We start from the raw sequence: 24,913 nt of genomic DNA on the forward strand, positions 1-24,913 counted from the left end.
ACCGGACGATCTTCCGAGAACGAAGTGTAATGGACCGTAATTCGCCGGTCGCGACGTTACCGGTTCTAATCGCGCGATTTATCGCCGGGGCCACGAAACAAGGTTTCAAAGGAGCGACACAGAAAACGGTGGACAGCGATTTCGCAAGTGTGTTCGGTGGACAGGTCGCAGTTACGTAGGACGTCGAGGCTCGCGCGCGTGCATTTGCCGCAGGTCGTTGGCCCTTGTTCAAGACAGAATGAACGTGTACACACGCCGATACACCGGCTGCAACGTCTCGATACGGAGCCAATGAAGCGCCGATATTTATTACGGCGTCGCGCTCGAAATATCGTGACCAGGTATTGTTAGACGGTAGCGCCGGTATAAAAATACGATCAGCATCGATCAAACGAACGGTCCCGGTGTGTCGCTCGATTTCTTTCCAATTTTAACCCTCCGTGGCCCGAAGTGAACTCGGTTGTTCACTCTGAAGCCTGCATCTCTGCAGCTTTATTTCATCCGATCACAGGTTGACACAACGATTGAATTGTTTGTTGGAGAACACTTGGTACGATACAAGTCAACGTTTTAGCTGTACGCTACTACGTTTGTATCTTTTCGAATGATACGCCACTATAGTACAATTCTGTTCCTGTCATCGATAGTTGTGCGTATACAGTGATCTAACTGCACAGTGCAAAATTCGATCAGTCTCGAATCGCGGTGATACATTTATGATGTACAGACAAATCTAGCCGTACAGAGGTATAGCTCCGCGAATAGTCCCGCCGTAGCAGAAGGTTAAAACAACTAGACGTTGGAAAACCGAGCGTCGAGTCTGACATAGGACTGCAAAGTTCACGCTGGGTTCACGGACATTTGCTATTACTCTATGTTCCTAGAGGAATCGATGCTCGTTTAGACCTTAGAAATTAGACGTTAAATGGATCATTGGGAGCTACGAATCATTGATAATTCATTCTAATGCCGTTCGCCTTTGTCATGAAAGAATAAGTGATCGCTCGACGAAACACCGACAATTCTGGCAGCGGTAAACTCGTTAAGCGCCGTCGAATCGAACGAACGGAAGAAAAAAACGCCGTGAAATCATAGCCGACCCTGACCGACACGCTCCGACGACAGGACTGTTCGAATCGAGCCCACGTCCAACGCGGAACAACACCGGCCTTACGCAACCACGCCCGGACCGAATAGTAATTCAACCTCAATTGCGCGGAATCAAAGCCTCACGGGATGCTGTTCAAACGCCGTTAACTCATTCGCTGCTAATCACGGATACACTCGTGGCCGGGGAAGTGTTTAGGATCGCTAACACGAGTGTCTTCGTATCTCTGCGTTTCGAGTGGGCCTTATTATCAAGCGAGATCGATTGGATAAACCGATATAAACGAGTCGGTATTGCATAGAAATTCTGGAAATTTTGGAAATTCTCAGCGTTCTGACTCCTTCCTGATTTCTTTTTCCTATTGAAAGACAGATCTCTGAGGAACTATTAAAGAAACTGAGATTTAGCAGTACGTAGACTGAATTGTAAGTCAAAGTCTCAAGAGATGCACTCTTGGAGTTTCTATAGAGAAATTTCAAAAAGTCAATTCTGCTCGGTAGTTTTAGTGTTAAAACATTCGCGGCTTTTCAGTGATCGGTTGATCGTTCCGTTAGCGATGATCAATGGATTTCGTTCGTATTTTCGAGATAAAGGGAGCTTCCAACCAGTTTGATAGTTCCAGCGTTAAACGTATCTACCCGCGACAAAGAAGAAGCGCGGGCGTATTCCTCCGCCGAAGAGGAAAAAAGGACGCGCCGATAACGAGTCTTTCCGCGCGATACACGAACGCGACGGTTCTCCGCGTGACTCACGGGCGGACGCACAAAGAGCGAATCGCGGCGTCGCGTCGCGTTGCCAGAACGGAAATCATTGTTTAGCGTTCAATTCCGGGCGAATATCTCGTTACGCCCGGGCACCACGCAACCGATCCCGACAAAACGGCAATTACATAAATCTGCGCGAGCCGATCGGGTTGCGTAACCCCGCGATCGAGTAAAAATGAAACCTGGCATTCCGCGCACGATACTATCCGACTGCGAACGTTTTCGCTCGCGTTCCAGCCTTTCGATCTGAACCCATCGATCGTCTTGTCACACGAATACAACGGAGCATAAGATATTATCGAATTCGCCATCGTGTTATCACGTTTCTCGCGTTTATCTTACAAAGATACGCTAATTCTATGTTGCAAAACGATCGGTATCGGTGACGCTGATATTACGAACGTTATAGTAACGATTGAATCAAGCTTCAATTAACACTAGGTTCACGAACGTTTATTATATAATCTACCGCGTTGTTCCTAGAAAAATTGAAGCTCGTTTAGATCTGAGAAACTTTCGAATACACCATTAGAATCGTATAGTGCCATTAATAAAAATCGACGCAAACATTTGCCATTTGTTAATTACATAGTCGATTACAAGCGAGACAGTGAGTCAACAAGTGAGCAAACGAGTTTCGGATAAACAGAAATCCGCGGTCCTTTTCGGACTTTCTTCCTGGTTGATCGAGGATTCAACACATTAACCGCGAACAGCGACTACAAGACACTATTAATTTTAAACTGCCTAACGATACACATTGATCCATCTACTTTTCTAGCATCGTACGCTTTCTGCTCGGAATACTTCCACGGAGATCGAAAATAATTCCCAATAAATTGTCTCTCCCATGGACCATTTAATTCTTCGTTTTCCGCGGTGGAAGATTTAAACGAGGATCGTTCCGCGGAAATCCCGCTGGAATTCACGGAATCCGCGGCCGGCGGAGCTCGCGTGCAATAAGTCCGAGCAGCGGGGGATGCCGTCATCGCCGGAATCAGACGTCCTTTGCCTGGCCCGATGAAGTAATACGCCGATTAGCAGGCACGATGACGCGGCGACCGATATTATACGTGTACGACACGCTAATGCAACGAATCGAATTAGCCCCGAACAAACTGGATTGCCGTTTCGAGCATCGCCGGCATTCCAGAACTCCCGCTGCCCGATTACAAGTTCGCAGACGCCGGACGCCGGATGCGAATCCGTCTAACTCGGACGGAACTTGAACGTTCTTGGCCCGCGGGAACTATTCCATTGTCTTCCGCGGTTTGTCCGATGTATTAAACTGTGTAACATGGACGGTCGGATTCCCCGTCAATCGCGGATCGGTATAGGTGACCGACAGACGGATTTCTATGGGTTTATTGAAAATTTGAAGCTCGAAATCTGTAATCCGATACTTGAAAGCGCAGCGTTTCAAAGAAAAGCTTGAAACTGTGAAGTTCGTTTGAAAATCGAACATTCGAAATCAGAGATGTCTCTTCGAGTAACCTAATTATGCACTGTGAGATATATTAGATGTTCTTGTTTCAATACCGAGGAAGCTACATTCGCGGACGATAAATTTCCCCTGCTTATCTGGACAATTTATCTTGAGTTTGATAGCCTTATCATTTACGATTCGCCCTTTCGCGTGGTACATTTCCAGGCTTCCATCTTGAGGAATAAATAACAGGTTTCACTGAAACACTTGATCGCTACTACACCATCGGCTTCTCCCCGGACTCCGGAATATCTAGCTGAATTCACGATACGATACGTCGGCTCGGATGAGAGATAAAATTCATTGTATCCTATAAATAAACATAAACCGTCGAATCGCCCGGAGGAACCGTGAGATTCTGCGAGTCCGTCGGAAAGAACACGCGAGAAACAGAGTCGAATCGTAAACCAGCCGCGAGGAGAAGCTGCTTACAGTCTTGCAGACGCGCGTGGAGAGAGGAAGGCGTAACGCGAATCAAACTTTAATCCGGCGGATCGGCGAGGGTGAGCGGAAGAGGAGGAGAGCCTCCTCGTTCCTCGTCTCGCCGACGGGATCGTTTTAAAGTTTAAAGGGAGCCCGTGAATGGGGGCGCAGCCGGTCTGAAAGAATCTGTTTTTTTCCTCGCCGGTAGGTGATCCTTTCAGAGACGCGTGGGCTTTCGTTTGGCCGTGTGTCAAAGGGCTGATTGTGAACGAGGGTCGCGTGATCCACGGCACACGCCCACGCGGCCGTGTACGCACACGCCGGGACCGCGCGTGGTCGTGGATCACGGCGCGCGAGTTTAAAGGCCCGTCAACGTTAATGAAAGAATTCATGCCTCTCGAGAGGCGCGTCGCGTCCTTCGGGACGTTTCTCGGACCGTGGTTCACGAGTGTGCCATCTTAAAACCAAAATAATACTAATTTTCTCGACGCTAGGTGCACGGAGAGCTTCGATTCGACGCGTGCCGATTCTTCTCGGTGAACGTTCGTCTCGGCTTTGATCGATGCAATTACGCGAATACGTGTGAAACTAAAATGATATTTTAAAACAATTTCCAAGGTCTGAGCGAAGGAATATCTTTCTAGGAGCAATAGATATTTATTTTCATTTTCGTTATCGCTTGCTTAGAAATAGAAAAATAGGAAACTATTTAGAATGTTTTAATCTAATGTAACCATAACGATTCTCTCTCGATTCGTGTATGAAAGGAACACTCATAGCTAAAAGAGGAACTGATAACTCGAGCGACATGTTCCAGAGTCGAGAGTAATTATCGCAGTGAGTAATGTTAAAGGATGCACTAGAGATATGAGACGAACTATTCCTGTCGCGACAAACGTACGGTTATCTAATGAAACCGTCGAATGACACAGACGAAGGTTCCAATTACGACGGATGTCTGTCCTTCCCCCGATCCTCGAGGAAAACGTTTCCGGAAACAATAAAGAGGGTGGAACATCCACGGCAAATTGAAGGAATTGATCGTACTAAATCAAAAGAATAAATTAGCATCGTTAACTCTTGGGTCGCCGAGCTCGAATATCGGAGACCTTACGGTTCTTCCTCGTTGAATGATAATGTTATAATATTTAATACAAATAATGTTCTTGTTACATCCCACTACCTCCCATTCGTAGGCTGACAATACCATTACTAATATTATAACCATCGCCATCAGCAATTTGGCTAAATACAATTAACTGCTCTCGACAAAAATGATAAAGTCTGTTTCTTCGAGAACCCAGGACTACAACCGGGAATCGATCTGCCTGAACATCACGTTCTAAAATAAATTGATAAGGCGATACCGCGAGCATCGTAAGAAGCGATGGCTAGCTAAACACTATAAATAGTGCATCAGGTGGACAATCGAGAAGCGGTATCTTTCTATAAGCAGAGGGGCCGTGCGTCTCAATCCCAGAAGTCCCGGGGACGAGTATGTCGGGTACAAGAAACGAGTCTCCGTAACCTCAGGGGGTTCTCGAGTCCCATTATTGGCTCGTATTTTCCAGTTAACGGAACCCTACCGCGGTCTCTCGATACGAAGCACGGCAGCGTTCTCGCGTGTGCACGTGAACGTTTAGCCTTCTACAGAGTATCACTTCGAGAGACATGGAAACAACCGTTTGCGCGTTAAAAATTCTCCACTTCTGACCGTTGCCTGCCTTCGATCAATTTTGTTCGTAGGTTTAGCTACCTTCGAAGTTTCAAAATTTCGATATTTCCGGATCTCAGAACTCCAAAATTCTAAAGCGACAACGATCAGATCGCTCGATTCGGAATTAGCTGGCAAGGTTTAAAAATCTAAATTTCAAATTTAAGAGTAATGCTCGAGTCACCGGCGTAGGACATGCACCGGTGAACCACGAAGCTTCGAACACCCCTAACGCAATCAAAGGGGGAGCAAACAAGGCGTCCCCAATTTGCCATCGAGCAAACTGGCTCCAAGTGGAACGCGCGCGGATCGCTTCGATCTCGTGGCCCGAATCAACGAAGAAATTCAACGTTCACGGGAAAACGACTGTTTTGAACATGATCGAAGGAGGGTGCAAATGAGGCTGGCGCGTCCAATTTGCCGTCGAGTGACGAGCGAGCTGGCTCCAGCGGAATTATTCCGACCGACGCGTGTCTCGTCTCTCGTCGAATCAACGAAGAGTTCGCAGCATTCGACTGGAAGACGACGTGTGTACTCTTTGTTGTTCGTGAGAAGAGCCTTGGCAAGAATGCGGGTCTAATCAGTCGGCTTTCATCTTTCCTCGGCTCATTTTCGATACTAATTTGCTATTCGTTAGTTAAGGAACGTCAAGGAGAGTCCACTCACTTCAAGAACTATTAGTTTCTAAATATCAATGAACACCTGACAAGATCCTATACAAGATCCATGCGTCACTCAAGCCAATTGAAGACACAGACATCCGACAACTGAAACAAGATCAAGGACTAGTTCGATCGATTTCAAGGAAGCGACCCTTTAATCTCGTTAATTACATTAATTCAGTCCAACCAGTCCGATTTACATCGCAACAATCCCAACAATTCACCGACACTACGTTCGAAAAAGTAAGATCCTCGACGCCTGGAGGACTGTCTGTCCGACTTCTTTTCATTACACTCATTCCCCGACTTTGTCAAACCGTGCTCAATGCCCCCTCGCCGCACTTTCCCCTCAGTTGGTCGGAGACGTGCAAAGATATCGTCTGCGGACAGTACGTGGTCGTCCGTCGAGGAATGTTTGATCGATCGACGGCGCGGCACGTCGTCGCAGCCGGATACGCGCCGGCTGACAATTTTCCGGCCAACGAGTACGGACCGGGGCGGTATACATCACGGCGCTCGGCCGCGTTCGCGTGGGCATGTAACAGCTTCTGTGAAGCGTGCCTCGACTACGGGCATCGCGCGCGATCGCTGATACAACGAGAAAAAGAGGCCTCCCATCCCCGGACCGCTTTTTCAGGGTCCCCGTCGGTTCCCGATGCATTGTACGAGCTACACGCGGCGCACTTCCCTTATTGCTACGACGATTGCTACCGTTTCCCTACCCTCGGGCTAGGGCGCAGGGGAGCAGGCTTCGTACGCCGTTGATAGCGATACTCGATCGTGAAACCTCGCTGCGAGTTCGTACATACTTTAACGGATGTATCCTACAAAACTGGGAACGCGGGGTCTTCTTGTCTCTGATTAACCCCTTGTCCGACTTCTTTCATAGGCAACTCTGCTGCGTTGTCCCTTGGAATTCGGAGAATGTATTCGAGAGGATATTGTGAAGCAAGATATGGTCGAATCGACTACAAAGAGTACAATGCCTACAACGAATAAAAAGGTCCGAAGCAAGAAGCGAACAGTCTCCATAAATCAACGATACTTCCAACTTTCACCCAGGCTTTCACAATATTTCTACTTCGTCTTCTACTCCCTGTATCCTACAGTCCGCCGCGTACGATATTTCCACTTCACCTTCCACTCTCCATATCCAACAATTCGCGAAACCTAGCCGAAGCTCGCAGCGCCCGTATACAGCGCGCGAAGGACTCATAGCGTATTCACCGCGCGCTCGAATCCGATCAATCGGAATCAAGCCCGCGGTCGTAAGATCGCGTCAGCGTGAAAACTAGGAGAGCGGCCAGGACCCTCGGTGATTCCCCGCGCAAACACCGTGATCCCGCGAGGGCCCTGGCGCGGCGGCGGCGCTTTTTTATCGCCGCTCGCAGACAGCGTCACCAATCAAAGGGGCTGGTGGCGTGCGTCCCGCCGCTTTTTACCCCGTCTCTTTGTCGTGCAACCCTTTTCCTTTCGTCGAGCGCGCGCGCGGCATTGAAACACGCGGGTCTTCCGCGCTGGGGTTCGGCGATGGCGGAACCGCGGGGAAGACAAGAGACGAGGGGCTGGAGGATTCCTCGACGCGTGAAATTAAAGGGCCTCGAAGCTGTAAAAACCGCCCGCTGACGTTTTCGCGAGGCGGTTTCGTAGCTCGACCGATTCCTCCTCTTTTCACCCTCGATCCCTTCTATCGCTCCCCGCCCACGATGCGCGACAGTTCTTTCATTTCGCTGATTGCGGCGCGGAATTTATCGCGGAGATGAACGATCGTTTTCGGTCGTTCGTTGGTCGAGTCGGTGAACTCCGTTTTTTAAATTTTCGGATTTTATGGTCGAAGTATGGTTCTTGTATTTCAAATTCTCTTGTTATTGGCCCGTGCCAGCGTTCCGATAATAATGAAGATTGCTTGAAAGATACGTCTACTATGTTAGGAAATTTACACGATGGATCGACGATAAGCCTGTAAACGCGTGATGTTCGTGTCAGTGATGATGTTTACTTAATTCTTCGTTCAAAGAGAAATTCTGAAGATCAATGTGTATCATCGCGTTACTCTACTCTATTTTTCGTTTCGTGGAGTCAGCCGATTTGGCTAATGAGTGGCTAGTTTAATGCTAGATCCACCGAGAAATTGGTCTGAATTATTCATAGTTGCTCGTAAAAATTAGAACAGCAGATTTTTCGAGATTCGAGGCGATCCTTGCACACGCGCGAACACACGAATTTCCTTTACAGTGTTGTTCGCCCCAGCATTTGTATAATCCCGACAACTGCAAAATGAACACCGTGAAACGTTCACCGTGGGGATTGCAGTAATCGCGAAATAAAATGTCTGGCAGTTCTAGCGTGGAGCAAAACGACGCAGCTCTCGGGGTTCGCCGACGCGCTCGAGTTAACGGGAATCACGCTTCCGAAACGGGGAACAACGCTTCCCAAACGAGACGCACGCTTCCGATCCTCACGAGTGTATTCCGGCGGAAGCGTCGAAGCGGGATCGACGCTTTGATTAATTTATTTTTACGCGAGAATTCGCAGCCGAGTGCTTCGAGGGTTGTTTTTGATTCGCGGCACACTCGGTAAGCGGGTGTCAGCTTTGCCGATATACGTCCGATATCTCTTAATTACTTGTTAATTTATAGTTCATATTTCTATTATTCTGATGCCCCCTCCTATCTCGCGTCGATTGTTATGTAGTTAGTAGTTGTCATTCTTATTATCACATCTGATTTTACGATTCCCTCCTGTCGATCTTAACATTAGGTTCACATTTATTGTAGTTCATTCCGTTGTCCCCAGAAAAATTGATATTTGCTCATTTAGATGTTGGAAATCAGAGGTCTTGAAGCTAAACAACTGGAGTACCTATTCGTGGTAATTAATAATGTACAAATAATGTCGGTAAACATTAAATATGCATTAAAATGACGTGTAAGCCTAGCCTTAACGGAGCGATTCGCGAAATGAAACGAGTGAAATAGCTCCGGGTCGCTTTTAATTACCCCCGCAAGACCGTTGAGATTTGAAAAATTAATTAACGGGCTGAAAGCACGAGAGAAAGCCCTACGAGAGCGAGAACGTACAATCCGCTTCGATCGTATCACGCACAGTGACTCACACGACTACTTTATAATTTATAACAATTCGAAGGGCGGAGCCGGGGGGCTACCGATACCATCAAACGCTGCATTCCCTTTCTATAGTCGCGCCACTCGGGTTCGACGAGGCAATTACAGAGAGCAGCGAGCTCCGAGTACGCGCCAGCGACACGCTTTCTTTTTTTTTCATCAATTCACTCTTCATATTACGGATTTCCTACGGATTACGGTACACACGAGCGCATAAAGCTCCGAAGGAAATTAAGCGTCGACCTTTTCACTGCTAAGGCTGACTATAGTCAGCCTTCGCAGGGAGGAAAACATTGATCACGCGCAACTGTTCTCGGCATATCCGTTCGCAAGGTTTTCTCTTAAAACTTCAAGCCTTCGGAAGAACTGCAGTTCGTTGCGCGGTTTTGCTCTAACTTTTTATTAACCCATTTTGTCCCGCAACCAATCTTTTCGTTGAAAAATGTTAAGGAAATGGTTTTTCCGTATTTAACACATTCTCAGAGAATAATATATTTTAATGAAATACCATGCTTAGACGAGTACGACAAGAACGCGAGCGAAAGAAAGTACTGCCGGTGAAATGCAGGAAAATGGGTCAAATATTGAAGCTCGATGATCAAGTGTGTAGATATCGCTTTCCTCGATACCTTCACAATTGTTCTCAGACTTCCTCGTTTCGTTGAACCTTTCCCAGAACAGATTTATGACATACCGGGATCGCTGGCACGCCTGTAACGAGAGTGGCCGAGGAATCGCGATTATAAAAAGGGTGCACCGTACGAGAAGTTCCACTAGCCCCGGACACTTACGAGACAGCTTAAATCGTATTACATTCCGTGTTGTTACCACTCCCGTCGACGTTCTCCAGTTACCATTATTATTCCATTACATTCCTCTTCTAAATCCTATTTGAATCCCGACTGTACGGATGCGCAGAACGGGCCCGTCTCTACAGTGCAAACATAGAAGTATTTGTACAAAAACCATGGACAACATTGATAACGATAATTCATGTTAAAAACAAAGAGCCTACCCTGGAGGCAAATGATTTCTTTTAACACTAGGATCACTAGATGGATCAAAATGACTCACTCTCTTTTTCCAGAATGATTGTTAAGATACAACCGGTTTTCTGTGCAATTATTGAACAGTTTCAGTAACGCATAAACTAAGGTACAAATCAATAACTTTCTTGCAACTGAAACAACAAACTAATAAATCGTATCGTCTACTTGGTAGTTCTACTATTAATTCGCATCGCTACAGATTACTCCGTTCCACCCCATGAACCGTCCGAAATTGAATGATCGATCGAAACGACGACCGTTTTTCCTCGCAAACAAGGAGAAAAGCGGACCGGGGCGGACGGATTTCACCGACGCTCGATTGTCTCTCGACCAACGGCGTCGGAAGAACCGCGGGAGCTCGGAGTTTTCTTTTTCGCCCGGGTCGCGCGGAACAAATAACAAACGAGGAACATTCTTTTCGCGCTCGGCCGTCTTTCGCAGGAGACCCAACAATGGGCAACAATGGAGCGACGTTTTACGAGCAGTTTTTCACCGCACGGACCGAGATAATTGGCCGTGTCCTACCGTAACACACGCCACCGCCGAGTCCGAGAGCGAGTTGTTATTGCGCTCTGCTTTTTCATGGCTAAATCGTTTTGTTCCCGTTGCGTGGTCGCCTCGCGAGCGAGCGAGCGAGCCGCTCCTACTGCGCGTCCGTCCGTTCGTGAAAACCGTCCCGCGTCGCGAGGCTCGTTTCTCGCGATTTTACGGTACAACACTGTTTAGACAACTCGTGCCCCTAATGAACGATGAACGCAGGGTAGCCGAGGCGAATCGGATCGCAGAGTGAGTCGGAGAACAAGATTTCGGTACATGCAAGTTAAATTCGTCATTTCTTGTTTCCTACTCGCAGAAAGATTCGAAAATTCTCCTTGGTAGCAACGGTTCCGTATTTTTGCTGACTGATTCGCCTCGGGCTACAATCTGTCAAGCAATCCCTGCAATAAGAAAGCGTAGAGAGCAATGAAACGGTGTACTAATGTAATGAGACGCTTGTTTAAAGGTAAGAAAACGGAGAACGAATCAGCAGAGAACTAGCGGAACATTGGTTGATCATCGAACGAATCAACGATGAAACTATCGGGTCAAAGTGAGAGCCAAACATCTGTAATTCGCAATGATTGAAATCGTGAAATCGTCAAGCAGATAGCGCTACGAATTTTAAGGGATATACTCGATGAAGTTCGAGAAGGTTACTGTAATTGCTCGACAGCCAGAATGTCGATGAACACATAGCAGATCGAGAATTTCAGTTTTACGATAACGCGGAATTCGTATCGGGGCATGAACAAATACACGAAGTGATCAACGTGTAAAAAGACCGGGGATTCGCCGTTGCGGAGAGAAACCACGCTCTCCCGGTGATTACGGGCGGCAAGCGGCCGTGACGGAAATAGAAAAAGCGAAGAAAGACTGCAGACGAGGAAAAAAAAAATAGAAATCACGTTGATTACATGCATGATTTAATCGAAGCACGAGCGCGACACAGTTACAGCCGCGCGAACGCGAAGAGCGCCGTGGAACGGTCCCCGAGACCGTGAATATTCTGCTCAACGGTAACGTCGGCGAAAAATGAACGCGAATGTCTAAGACACGGAACGCTGGTCCGAGATTCCCCGGATATACTTTCGTCGAAAATTTCTTGTAATATCGATCCGGAAAGTGGTCGCGTTGAAAATTCAATGTGCACGGTTAATTAGACCGTGACGGTTCGCGTCTGAAATCTGGGCTCGGTTGAGCTTCGTTTAACGTGCATCAAGATATTCGAGAACACGGGTCAACATGGAAGTCAGCGGTTTAAGGCTAGATCAACGCGTTAACTGGCACAGTGGTTGCCGGTATGACCGAAGTTACCGAACTGATTGAAAACAATTGCAGCAAGAAGACTCGAATCGAGTAAAGATATTCGGTGACACGAGTAACCAAATACCAGTGTAATTTAAGGACGAGGGTACCGAATCGTTAGTCGTTAATCCGTGTACCATCTGCCTTTGTTATAACGGAATAAGTAATATACCGAACGCTCTAAATTCTCGTGGCAGTCGCGTCAAACGCACGATTAGATTACATCAAGAATGAAATTCATTCCACGATAGGTAACCGAACCGAGCTACGGTATCGGTTGCCACTGGGGCCTTCGATAGACAATGTTAGATCCAAGTCGGGTCGAGATGAATTTAGGCTAGATTAGGGCCTTGATTAGATTATACTCTGGACGTGACGTTGTTCCGAATTACAACCGAGCTTGGATTAAACCATCGAAGCCGATGCATTGCATTAAAAGCGGTCTGTACCTATTTCGCGGAGCGTGGCCACGCTACGAGCTGATTTACAGTTAAGTCTTCGTACAGCTGACGGTGGAATCGAGTTCTGAAAAATTATCCGTGGTGTCTGAGTCCATTTTCATTGTGAGAATCCTTCTACTACTAGTTTTCAACCTACCAACATAAAGAGAATTATGAAATTCGATCGGGAGGGGAAAAACGATCAATGATCTGAGGATTAATTAATTAACGCGTGTTGACTGAGACACACAGTCGATAAAAAACGGTGTAATAATTGAATATAAATGAACAACCCTCGGTAGTCAGGTCCAATTCAACCATGAATGGAGAAACGAACGCACGGACACACCCACGTGCCCCGTTCGCATTCATCTGCCGAGTTTCGCATGCTGTACCCGCTGCATTATCGATACTTCCGGTCTGGGGTGCACGTAAACGGCGCACCACGGAGGGAACAATAAAATTTCACGTGAATTAAGCGCGTGCGTACGGGAGATACGCTTACTACGCTAACAGGTGTCGATGTCTCGTGGCCTATCGTCCCAGGCATCCGGGGCGTTTTAATTTAGCTCGATAACGACGCTGCCACGCCGTCGATAAAGTTATCTGTTTATTTTCAGCTTTCCTCGATCCGAACTCCCAGGATCCGTATCGAATAGAAACTTAGCTTCCTCGTTACTTCTCATGGATTGCAACTGAGAACAGGGTCTAATGTCTCTGATCCTATTTCGTGGAAATCCTTCGCGCCTAACCTCAAACCGTTCCTAAAACATAAGAAATTTGAAGTAGGAGAAATGCTTGGGAACCGGTCCAAATTAGGCTACTTTCCGATACTCCTCGATTCTCTTGTCATTCGTTTGATCACTTAATTTTAATTATGTGTTACACTCTTACTTTTGTTTTTTTTTTTTAATAATTTAATATAATCTTTGAAACTCGTTTGTATCTGAAATATAGTACCTGTCTCGACTAGTTTGGTAAAGTCGGGTCGCAAAGGGGTTAGAATATCCCAGCGGTACCCGTGTCATAGTTCATGAGTACGCAGGTTCCCGGTAGGTGAAAGGCGCGTTACGAATACACAGAGCGTTATTGCACCGGCGAGCAAGCTCCCCCAAGTTCATTGTAACTTTGCTCGTGTCGTGGCATCGGCACCTATCAACGCCACACCTCTCCCTACATACATCGGCCGGCCATCGCGAGTGTACACGCTTCCATGTCCTGGTTAACACTGCACCCGATTGTAATAATAATTTCGAATACACCCTGCTATCTGGCCGCCAGTCGATCCACATCTGCACGATCTACGATCACTTCTCGCGCGTAACGCGAAACGATTCTTACGGTAATGCTAAGTGTGCCGCCGAGTAAACGTGTTTACTATTTGTTTCATCCTAGACAGACCAAAGCTGACCACCAATTACCATTCAACTGGACACGATTCTTTGTAATTCCCAACGCTAACTACCGAAAAATTAGTATGACTCATACGCGTATAATTCCTATACAAATTATAGCATGCAATAATTTCATACATTCAACGGTTTCATTATACCAAGAATTGCAAAATGAGGAAACTAAAAGCATTACGCTAGTTTATGTAGAGTGAATACGATGAAAATTCACCTCAAGTGTGAAAAACGGAGGACACCGTTAACGGTTGCCCGACACGATTAATATTTGATGCGCGTAGGTTCAGGGCGTTACGGGAGCAGCAATAAATAACCGTACCGCGAAACACACTCGAAAATTTCCCGAGGAAAATGCTAAGAGCACCGGAAGATATACGAAGGGAAGCTGTTTATTGATTGTCAGTGGGCAGAAACGCGCCACTCGAGTAATACGTCTTTCGAAAATGCTGACACCTCCGTGGTGGCGATGCGCGTAATTGACCTAATTGATCGTAACGAGCGTTCGCGGGAATTATGACAAAATCCCAGATTACGTGTAACCCTCGCACGGTTATTCTTTTTAGTGCCAAGAACGTTCGGATTAACACAACACAAGCGTAACCGTCGTCTAGTGTCGGGTCACTCTTGACCCACCTGTTATACGCTGGAAGACGTATTCGTAACCCCCGCCATTCTTCCTTCCTGAACAGTGGGCAGTAGGGTGAAATTGATGGCTGATCTTGAAACTTATTGGACACTTAATAAATTCACGAGATGGTTCGAAAGGTTAGCTTCGATAAATCATCTCGATGATTCTTGGTTGATTTCAATGTATAAGGAGAGAGCGGGTACGCGCAACGAAGTGCCGAGCGTGTGGCACACTTCGCAGAAACTTCAGGGTCGTATACACACGGTGCCGGGAATGGCAGAAATGAATTACGAACGGCGAGAATGCATGAAATTTGTCAATTGTTTTCACCGCGTCACGTCGCCGACACCGGACTTTCCATTTGTTGCCCGTTTCCATTTTTCACGGATTCTGCGCGTCTCTTTGTGTCTCTGATTCTGCATGGATCACTAGAGAACGGCAGATACTCTCTCTCGAACGAAATATGATACATGGTACTCGGGTATATATCGAAAAGTTTGATCGACAAGGCGCCGATCTAGTCTCGTTCAGCTTCAGTCATATTCGATAATAATCATCGAATAATTCATCAGCGTTGTTTATGTTAAATGCCATAGAGTACATCGGGATATACGAAATATTACAATATACATGCAATTGTAACAGCATATCAATCACAGCAGGACACACGAAACAAAATTCCATGAAACCGGGCTAAACAGATGTTTCCGTGAATTTTTGTTGAAATATACGTGAGAAGTTGTAGCTTGTAACACACTAGTTTTACGTTACACTGATTTTTGGCCATTCAATACGTGCAACCGTGGACACAATATCGGATTATTTACCTCGACGTTACTTCGGGTTGTGCGAATAAATACTACGGGTCCATCATGCGATGCTGCATCTTCGAAAAGTAATTTACGATCGGTTTCATTAACAGCATTTAAATCGCGTTACTTCTCAATGGTAAACTTTCTATTTACAGGTGTGTACTGACGCATCCTCGAAAAATCCGAATGCGTACGAATATTTTATATTCTGCGCAACTTGTGCGAACGAATGATGAGCTTTTTTTTTCAAATAAAAATTCGGTCAAACTTTGGTACATTGTATCACGAAGGTGACGGATGAAATCAGAAAAGTAGTAAACTTACCAATGGATGTGGACGCGGTCTCCCTCGATTAACTCACCACGGTACGCGAAAAGTCACGAATAAAAATTACAACGAGAAAGAACGCACAGGGCCGAAAACACCGACTGTCTTTTTCTCCCGAGCGGGTAACGGAGAACTTCCTACTGTAAGCACGTAAACAACTCTCGTTCCAATTCCGCCGACGGCTACGAACACGAAACAGGTCCGTCGAATCGCGGGGCGACGCTGGATGCGGCCACGGCCCATACTCGCACCATTTTCAAATAGTCCCCTCGCGCGTACAAGAAATCGTTCGTTACATACCTTGTTCTTTTTGAATTCCTCGTCCGACGACCGATCGCAGTTCATGGAAAATCCAACCGTGCCAGAGGATCCTCGTGGTAGTAACGTATCATTTAATACAAGCCGCTGGAACGGTGAATACGGGACTGCTTTCAATGTTCTTACGCGCGAGTCAATATGGCCGACCACCTAGGAAAATCAGTTTCTCTTATGACGCAATCAAACGAGTACGCCCTGTTCGAACGCATTTTCTCCGTTAGATGGCTGAAGTTGCGTCGTTGGTAGAGTAGAATACTGCTTGTCGGTAAAAAAGGGGACTGCATTTGAACACTATTTTCAAATCGGAACAATTTGTTTGTATTATTTGTTGCGTTTATCTTATTTTAGTAAAACTGCGACACGTGTATTTCTAACCAGGTAAAAGAATATATTAACATTACGTGAAACAGAAAATCGAAGACTAACGTTCAATACACTGGTATTATCGACTTGGAAAATGTAACTTGATATCTTACTGAATGATAGGATGCAGTTTAATTGACAAATTACTAAATTCAACTTTGTTATATATGTTGACCTATTGCAATCCGTTCTATTTTGTCGGTTGTAGCGGAAATAAAGCGGGCTCCCAGCATGGTCATAAATTAGTGGATTGCATTCAGTAACGCAATAGTGGCGGTGACATTGGCGTGGGAATATTAAAAAATTCTGTTTCTTTAAGAATCTTGTAGCTAGAGAACGTTCGATGCCGAGTAGTACAGATAATTTTGTTATATTGTAACCTCCAGTTATTGTTGAATATTTGAACGCGCATTAACTTGTAATACAGTAAATTCAGTCCTTCTTTCTGCGAAAGGAGGATTGACATATCATTTCAATAGAGTAACAGTTTCGTTAAACGTTATTATTATTATTATTATTATTATTATTATTATTATTATACAATTGTATTGCAAACATTTGCAACCATAAATAGGTTGCCGGGTGTTTTATTCAGTCGTTACACACGGCCTCAAAATTCAGTCTCAATATTTAACACACTTTATTTTCCTACTAATAAGTTTATTATTTTCGGTATATGCATACGAAATGGCTTGGTCTGGGAGATTTCATGCAAGAAATAATAAGGAACTTATACATCATCTGAAACGTAAGTAATGCGAATAAAATTATTGTGATACTTACAATCTGTTTACTGTTTTGAAACTCTATTACATAAAAAGAACAGCAGTTAACATATATCCATATGTTTGTATTAGAATCCAGAATAATTAAGTCTGAGAAAGTCTATGAAGCAATGTCTGCTATAGACAGAGGAAATTATACTCATCCCAGTTACGCTTATGTTGATTCTCCACAAGGAATTGGTTATGGTGCAACGATAAGTGCTCCTCATATGGTACAGTTCTTCATACTTTAAACAAAAATTAAATAACTTAAATAAAACTAATAAGATTAATTAATACATCTTAGCATGCATATGCTTTGGAGATACTTGAAGATAAATTACACAGCGGTGCTAAAGCATTAGATGTTGGATCTGGTTCTGGATATTTGAGTGCGTGTATGGCAATGATGCTAGGACCCAATGGAACAGTTGTAGGTATAGATCATATTCCTGAACTTAAAGCATTCGCAGAAGAGAATATTATGCGGGACAAACCAGAACTTCTTAGCAGTGGCCGTGTTACATTAGTTGGTAATTATAATTTAAATAACTTATAAATATATTCAATTTATTTTGTTGTATCATATTAAAGATTGCATGATATTCCAGTTGGAGATGGAAGATTAGGATATCCAGAAAATGCACCATACGATGCAATTCATGTAGGAGCAGCTGCTAAAGAACTACCACAGGCTGTAAGGAAACTTCCTGTCATTTCGGCTTACTTGAATTCAATTTAGTTTATGCACATTATTTTTACAGTTGATTGACCAGTTAGCTCCTGGAGGACGTTTAGTATTACCAATGGGTCCAGCAAATTCAGATCAGACATTAGTTCAAATTGATAAAACAATGGATGGGACGATTAAGAAAAAATCTCTTACTAGTGTTGTTTTTGTACCACTCACTAGTAAGCACAAGCAGTATCCTTCATGAGATTCATGCATGCTCCAGTGAGCTTTTTTTTTACTACAATCAAGTATTCAATGAAATATAATTGTAAGTACTTATATTACTGCTATACCTTGGCATGTCTGTATAATTAACAAACCATTGTTAAAATTATCAAAATGCATTTTTAGCCTCAAAGTTGAACAACTATTAAACGATTGTGGACGAATATATTTACGCTACAAAAGTAATGTACCTCTAGTCATAATTGTGTGCAATAATTACTGAAATTTCTTTATTTTTCGCGAATATTGGATTTTCATTATAATTTATTGTATTTCGGATTATTAAAAATAAACACGTTCTTAAAGTATATCATAATTAATTTCATATCTATCTTTTATTTATTCACTTCTTACATGCTTCCATGTATTTCAAATCTGTGATATAATTTGACATACATTATTTTATGCTAAAGACGTTTTATATATTCACGGAATGTTTAAATATAAAGTACATAATTCATAAAAAGAATATGTAAAATATAATTTAATGTTATGTTTCAAACACTACATTTGTAAAATTTGTCATGAAATATTAACTCCATTACTCCTCAGTTTAATGTGTATGGACTCCATGTCCCATGGTCCTATTTGTTTTTAACTGTACAACCGGCAGTGAGATCAACACTTGCGTACTGACCGCGTTTTTAAAATAATACAGATTAAAGTGTTTTAACCATGACTAGACTGAGTGCAGCACCTAATGTTAATCCCAATCCAAGGAAAGCTCCCATCATCGCAGATGCGATCTCTTTTTCTTGAGATTCTACAACTCTGTTGAAGGATTATGTTAAAACTATATATAAACTTCATATTGCAACATACCATACAATCATTCAAGGCTACAATACTTACAGAGGAGTTAAAATAAATGTCAAATTGCACAAATAACCATTACTGATTGCAAATATGATAGTTAGTAGAATGTAATACAGATCATTTTGAATATAAACAGGCAAATGATGCCTGGGTTGTGCATTGCAAAACATAAGAGCTGGTATAAAAATTATCCTCACTAAACTTAACAGCATGACATGCCATGGTTTGTTTTTTGGCTAAAACATTAGTAAAGTGATCGTAATAACAGATACATAATCATAAAATTAATTTAACAAGACAATTTAAAATTACACACACCCATTGTAGAATGCCTGATAATATTCTACCAGTATAGTCGCCCATACTAAAAATGAGGTAAGTCACCACAGGTACAAAGTAGACATCTGTAAAACATGTATAAGAATAAAATATTTGAAATTGATATAAATGTCTAATTAAACTTACCATTCCACGCATGGCCCTTTCCTTTATATTGACTTTCCACTAATACAGTAACTCCCGGATATACGGAAAGAGTTATAAAGAATACTAGAAACACGCTAACACCATATGGCCAAATTCTTTTAATAATACGGCTATAAGAAATTGTAGTGCCTTGAGGGAAAGCTACTTCTCCAGTGACCGTGTATTCTCTTTCTATGTTTCCAGATGATTTTTCTAGCATATGATGTTTAAAAAATGTCTATACAAAGAAAAATCGTTAAGTGTATGAGTCATTATCATAAGCTCCTTACCATATGTTACAAAACACCTGTGTTATAAGTAACTTTGCATTCATTAAAATAATATACTCACTGCTTTTTCTAAAACAATGTATGCAATCAGAGATAAAAATAGAATAACATCTCCAATGATAAAATAGACTAGACCTGAGAGTACAGGACTAGCCCCAATCCACAGTGAACATATTTCTGTAATAGCTGTGAAGATTCCTCCTAGGGCTTGACCACTTAACATAGCAGTTATATATTTCGGGGAAAAACGGCCAACAATTCCCATCAAGCTCCCTCCAAAAATTGCACTTGCAGCTATAAAATAAGTATCATGTAGTTATTGAAATACTTTTTTAATACTTTAAACAATATGTACATACCATTTACAAATGCCACTGTGGTCAAGGTAATTGCTAAAAATGTATCTTGCCCTAAAAATTAATGAATTCTTCATTTAAAAAATACAATATGAATATTTTTGTATTTTACATTAAATGGTTCTTTCATAACTTACACTTATCTGTGTTTACTTTAACAAATGCTGTTGTCAAAATGAAGAACACTAATATTGTGCATTGAGATCCCACCATTCGCATTGTTAGGGGAACTCTGTTATTTTAAGTATTTTATAGTACATCTTAGAGTAGTAAGGTATAGCATTAATCTAATCAAGAAACATAGCATTACTTACCTTTTACTAATAAATGTATTTACAATTAAAAAAAGAGTATTCGGAAATGCACTTGCTACATTCAAGTACGATGTAAAGCTTGCTTGCAACTCGGTTTTCTCTAAATTCTCTGCATAAGTACAGTTAATATGGTTTGTTGAGTTTTCATGTATTTCTCTAAACTTATACATCCAATACTAGAAAATAAATTGTTCAAAGTATGCATTGTTAATGGAACTGAATAATAAAATTTGTATTACTTACGTCGTCTGCAGTAATAAAAAAGCTCCATGGTATCAATGTATTTATTCCAAGTAAATAAAAAACTATATACGCTAGATTATACCTGAGCAGAAAAACAACGGGTAAAACATTGTAAATTATTTTCCAGGATCTTTTGAACATAACATTCTTACTTATCACGAGGTTCGAGTTGTTTTAAAAATGGTTTCTCATCTGGGGCAGAAATATGTGGATCATCAACTTCAGTTTCTAAATCATCTTCAAATTCACTATCCGATGCACCCCCTAACAGGGGTCTTCTATTAATAGAATACATAGTAATGCTAAAAAGAAATTGAAAAGAACAATATTTAGTAACAATGAAGGTGAAACATATTGTTTTTTACGAATGAAAACACATAAATCTTCATGCCTGTCAAAATCGTTTAAACGATTAAGATACATACGAAATTTCTGCAATCTCTTGATTAATCAAAAGATAGGCATTAGTCAGAATTTTATTGTAATGTACTTACAAAATTCTATAAAAGTATCCAAGATTTATTCGCCCAGCTCGAGATGTCGCATATATTTACATTTTGACACGATACTGATCAGCAATATTGTTTTTAATCACGTGGAACGCTTATACCGTAAGTGGTATGGACCATGTTCGTCGAGCGACAATTGGTGCACGATTGAGTGAATATTTCTAAGCTCTTAGTGTTTCAGAGTCTCAAAAGACTCCACGTTATGTATCAATCATTTCCTTGACCATCTGTGACTAAGCACAGACAGAAAAACACAATACCGCGCCAGTAGTATTACATTAATCCCTATGGACTCCTTTCTCCATCACGTTGCCACATATACAGATGCAGAAACAGCTGGCGCGGTATCAATCAACTGCAAGGCGTTCGTGTATGACGTATTGCTGATGCGATTCGATGCATAGGGTGAACCTATTATATTCTTGCATATAAACAATGAAATTTTATCATCCGCAGTTATCTAATAATAATGCCAATAAAAGAATCTCGCATGTTTCTGTAAATATAGAATTCCATGGATTAGTTTGCGATAACTGAAATCAAACAGAAACTCGTTATCAAGCTGTAAATGAAATAAAAAGCTGACTCGAATATTAAACTTGTTATTGCACTGTCTCTTGGGCAATCGTATTTGCTATAAACGGATTAAACCTACAATTAAATAATAAAAATATTTGTTGCATCGCATGGTCATATATGATTACAATGCGACCGAGCAATCAACCATAACACACTGGGTATTTATTTTTAACGGCATGTACACATGCACGTATCAATGCACATACGTGCACGTATATATACGCACACCACATAAATCCCACCATCGATTAGACAAAAAGAAAGAGGTTCAAGTCCAATGTTGTATCAAGTTTGCATACAGACATGGAACGAGAGCAGTTGTTGCAACGTGGTTTTATATTGAAGAGTTCGAGAAGATTATATGTCTGAAAGATCGTATTCTGCGGCCAATGAGCTACGGACTTGCTTATTCGTATGATATAGCAGGATGTTTTGGTAAGCTGGACGAGGGATAAATGCGATGTTTATCGTGTTTTAGCTGGTAAACTCACGCGCGATAGGGACGTGTGATGACATTTCGTTGAGCTGTAAAAATGTTTGGTGTGCTAGGAAGATGGTAAGCTGGCCCGTTTTATTAAATTGTAACAATTAGATCATACAGTAATGATCGTTTCTTTGACAGCTTCTGCAAAAGAGATGCTGTGAGGGCACTGAGTACAGGCGAAGTGTCGACGGCACTTCGACCTTTTTATTTTACGGTTCATCCCGATCTTTTTGGTCAATATCCAACACAAAGAGTGAGTATGTTCCCCGATAAATAATATACTGTGTATTTGAGTCGTATACATTTTTCAACAATTGTACATTGTCAATGCAATTTAACTTAATTGTATTTGAGAGTATTTATAGAACAAAGGGAATGCAATGATTATTGCACATACATTGCACTTTACTCGACTATATTGAAGTCCATACTTTTGATTTCTATGAATCAGAGCTGAATAAATATTATTTTGAATTACTTTGAATTTTCCAGACAGTGAATGAAAATTCTTTAAAGCAACTGAGCTCGATCTTAGAATGTTTACAACAGCAAAAACCTATAAGGCCTACTACGTTGCCTTTTTATTTACGCTCCAAAGATGAGAAAGAAGTCAAGGCTGGTAAATTTACTCTAGTACAGATACAGTTAAAAGAAAGGGATCTGAGGCAAACTATTCTCTCAATTTTGAAAACATGCGATCTACCGACCACATTTGTAGACAAAATTGAAGAGCAAAAGCCATCAGATGGTGCACAGTACAAGTCAAGGTTTTGGCAAAGAAAAGGATATTCGGGAGAGAACATAGATTTTTCAGAATTAGAGGATGATCCTATCTATGCATCCATTATGATGAAAAGAAAAATTAATATAGAACCAGATACTCTTAAGTAAGATCAGTATTAAATGTAGCTTTACCAAGTGCATAGCTACAATTTCATTCAAGGATTTTAATTGAATATTATTGATTAGGGCTTATTTAGATAAACACATTAATGAAGTGCATGTGAAGTTGGAAGCATGCAGGCCAATGAGAGAGGAAGTTCAAAAGCTAGAGAAACTATTATGCTCAGAATTAGGTTTAAAAAATATTAAATGGGATTGTGGATGGAATATAGCTCATTATAGAGGTTGTTTGTTAGCCTTCAAAGCATTATCTGAACATCATCCTGAACCGATGAAGGTATTAAGAAATAGGACACTAGTATTTGCCAATGACACAGGCATTAGTCTAGAGGGAAGTGTTATGTTAAATTCTGGAGAAGTCAGACACAATTGGCTTGATGTAAGGACATATTGCTGAACGAAAAACAACTTATTAATTATGTTCCACTTGTTAAATAAGTCTTTTTTTATAGCTAATCAAAAATGTTCAAAAGCATGATGTTGTACTGTTGAGATTACCAGCTTTCGAGAAGGCAGTTTCACAAGTACTTCTTGACATAAAAGTTGGTCGACGGTGCGTAATACAATGTATATATTGAGTGACGGTAAAGCTCAGAGTCCTCTATATGTGCAGGAAATTCATGCCCAAGGTAATGGTTAGCCAGTACGAGCGTCAGCTTCGCCAGCTAACTACAACCCTCTCAGACTACCGAGGAAGAAGAAACTATCCTAAAGTGTGGCCAGGCAACTTATCAGCTTATGAAATTGTAATTGAAGCGTTAGTATTATTTGCAGTATTTAACATTTCCTATGTAATATATTTACTTTTGGTTCCTATGTAAGTATCAGAAAATTTAACTATGTTTCTTCTGAGTACAGTGTGATATATATATATTTAAGATGAATATACATACTGAAAGAAATTTCATTTACAGGGAAGCTGGTCCTCTAATGCTGTCTCCTACTGGACAATTTATAGTTCCATCTTCATGCCCAGGCTTTCTTTTAGTCAATTTCATTACAGAAAACTTAGAAGAAGCTACTAAAAGATTACATCACTATAACAAGTAAGATTATCTTACCGACTATCTTATCATTCATCTTTAAAGTGCTATGTTTCTATTATATATGTATATATTTTTATTTTGATTGTTTTAGCATAAAATATGTAGAACGTGAGCTTCATGACAAAGCAGTCAAGGAATTAAGTTTAATAGATCTTAATAAAGATGATAGTATTACTCCAGATCTGATGATACAGTGCTGTGAACGTTTATTATTGCACAAAAGTGTACTAGCTCCTCGATTAGAAGGCGTAATGCTGTGGGTAACACATTATTACTCTGTTATGAGTGATGGTGTTCTGTGTATACCCTGGGATTGGACACTTTAAATCTCAATTTAAAATTTTTTAAAGTGCTTTCTTGTTATACTTTTACTTTCATACCAGCTATTAGAATACCTGCATTGTATGAGTGTACAAATTAAAATTAACATACCATGTACAGATACGCAATGAAGAAATAATACACGATATTTTTCTGACAAGTTTAAATAAACAAAGAATTAAAAAAAAAGGTTAGTTATGTAATAGTGCAAAAGCAAATAACTAGTTCTTAATAGATACAATTCTTATTTTGTGCAGAATGTTTGCATGTTATGAATATTATATACAACTGATCTTGATACATTGTATATCAATTTTCAATACAAAAACCTAATATAACAAAATAGAAATATTTTCTAAAACCAATTCATAAAAATTACATTAACGCCTCTT

At 41.8% G+C, this 24,913-nt stretch overlaps 4 protein-coding genes across 19 annotated transcripts in view; 2 read left to right on the forward strand and 2 right to left on the reverse strand.

Annotated features, from left to right (window-relative positions):
• cora (erythrocyte membrane protein band 4.1 like coracle) overlaps positions 1–16,268 on the reverse strand; it is a 29,392-nt gene extending 13,124 nt beyond the window's left edge. For 5 of the 12 annotated variants that reach the window (XM_031989447.2, XM_031989456.2, XM_031989458.2 and 2 more), the window contains exon 1: positions 16,093–16,268. The gene's annotated coding sequence lies outside the window, so the exon portion shown is untranslated. Of the gene's footprint in view, positions 1–10,073; positions 10,214–12,625; positions 12,770–15,789; positions 16,046–16,092 lie in introns of those variants that run through there. The other 7 variants (XM_076371076.1, XM_031989446.2, XM_031989453.2 and 4 more) reach the window with 6 other exon arrangements.
• Positions 16,269–16,329: 61 nt separating this feature from the next.
• LOC116432477 (protein-L-isoaspartate(D-aspartate) O-methyltransferase) lies at positions 16,330–18,503 on the forward strand. 2 transcript variants are annotated; one of them, XM_031989470.2, is made up of 7 exons: positions 16,330–16,488; positions 17,152–17,221; positions 17,331–17,470; positions 17,545–17,770; positions 17,849–17,934; positions 18,002–18,238; positions 18,322–18,503. In XM_031989470.2, exons 2-6 carry the CDS (start codon positions 17,161–17,163, stop codon positions 18,173–18,175), a joined length of 687 nt encoding a protein of 228 aa, XP_031845330.1. In that variant the 5' UTR covers positions 16,330–16,488; positions 17,152–17,160; the 3' UTR covers positions 18,176–18,238; positions 18,322–18,503. The 2 variants fall into 2 exon arrangements, with proteins under 2 accessions (XP_031845330.1, XP_031845328.1); XM_031989468.2 differs by having other exon boundaries at positions 16,356–16,487; positions 17,145–17,221.
• Positions 18,504–18,518: 15 nt separating this feature from the next.
• Positions 18,519–21,637, reverse strand: Ent1 (Equilibrative nucleoside transporter 1). Of its 2 annotated transcripts, XM_031989466.2 has the most exons (11): positions 21,174–21,637; positions 20,832–20,981; positions 20,680–20,761; positions 20,437–20,612; positions 20,260–20,354; positions 20,126–20,176; positions 19,828–20,060; positions 19,477–19,714; positions 19,330–19,415; positions 19,048–19,247; positions 18,519–18,966 (listed from the first exon to the last, which is right to left on the reverse strand). In XM_031989466.2, exons 2-11 carry the CDS (start codon positions 20,972–20,974, stop codon positions 18,855–18,857), a joined length of 1,416 nt encoding a protein of 471 aa, XP_031845326.1. In that variant the 5' UTR covers positions 20,975–20,981; positions 21,174–21,637; the 3' UTR covers positions 18,519–18,854. The 2 variants fall into 2 exon arrangements, with proteins under 2 accessions (XP_031845326.1, XP_076227200.1); XM_076371085.1 differs by lacking the exon at positions 18,519–18,966 and having other exon boundaries at positions 19,065–19,247; positions 19,328–19,415.
• A 407-nt stretch (positions 21,638–22,044) lies between these two features.
• LOC116432474 (T-cell activation inhibitor, mitochondrial) lies at positions 22,045–24,866 on the forward strand. 3 transcript variants are annotated; one of them, XM_031989463.2, is made up of 9 exons: positions 22,045–22,323; positions 22,390–22,504; positions 22,744–22,870; positions 22,970–23,138; positions 23,221–23,533; positions 23,607–23,707; positions 23,750–23,911; positions 24,069–24,200; positions 24,292–24,866. In XM_031989463.2, the coding sequence occupies exons 1-9, from the start codon at positions 22,301–22,303 to the stop codon at positions 24,524–24,526; spliced, it is 1,377 nt and encodes a 458-aa protein (XP_031845323.1). In that variant the 5' UTR covers positions 22,045–22,300; the 3' UTR covers positions 24,527–24,866. The 3 variants fall into 3 exon arrangements, with proteins under 3 accessions (XP_031845323.1, XP_031845321.1, XP_031845322.1); XM_031989461.2 differs by having other exon boundaries at positions 22,047–22,323; positions 22,744–23,138; positions 24,292–24,862; XM_031989462.2 differs by having other exon boundaries at positions 22,049–22,323; positions 22,744–23,138; positions 23,768–23,911; positions 24,292–24,859.
• The last annotated feature ends 47 nt before the right edge of the window (positions 24,867–24,913 follow it).

Source organism: Nomia melanderi, chromosome 9 (genome assembly GCF_051020985.1).
Source record: "Nomia melanderi isolate GNS246 chromosome 9, iyNomMela1, whole genome shotgun sequence".
In the NCBI taxonomy this organism is placed as follows: domain Eukaryota; kingdom Metazoa; phylum Arthropoda; class Insecta; order Hymenoptera; family Halictidae; genus Nomia; species Nomia melanderi.

Excerpts from the sequence above, each read along its gene's own strand:
- Ent1 (XM_031989466.2), bottom strand. The coding sequence starts at position 20,974 with ATGTATTCTATTAATAGAAGACCCCTGTTAGGGGGTGCATCGGATAGT. Across the intron at positions 20,355-20,436 it reads AATACATTTATTAGTAAAAG|AGTTCCCCTAACAATGCGAA; the intron begins GTAAGTAATGCT and ends TTAAAATAACAG. Across the intron at positions 20,177-20,259 it reads TAAAGTAAACACAGATAAGT|GGCAAGATACATTTTTAGCA; the intron begins GTAAGTTATGAA and ends ATTAATTTTTAG.
- LOC116432474 (XM_031989461.2), top strand. The coding sequence starts at position 22,301 with ATGTTTGGTGTGCTAGGAAGATG. Across the intron at positions 22,505-22,743 it reads GTCAATATCCAACACAAAGA|ACAGTGAATGAAAATTCTTT; the intron begins GTGAGTATGTTC and ends TGAATTTTCCAG. Across the intron at positions 23,139-23,220 it reads ATAGAACCAGATACTCTTAA|GGCTTATTTAGATAAACACA; the intron begins GTAAGATCAGTA and ends ATTATTGATTAG.
- LOC116432477 (XM_031989470.2), top strand. The coding sequence starts at position 17,161 with ATGGCTTGGTCTGGGAGATTTCATGCAAGAAATAATAAGGAACTTATA. Across the intron at positions 17,471-17,544 it reads CGATAAGTGCTCCTCATATG|CATGCATATGCTTTGGAGAT; the intron begins GTACAGTTCTTC and ends AATACATCTTAG. Across the intron at positions 17,935-18,001 it reads CTAAAGAACTACCACAGGCT|TTGATTGACCAGTTAGCTCC; the intron begins GTAAGGAAACTT and ends TTATTTTTACAG.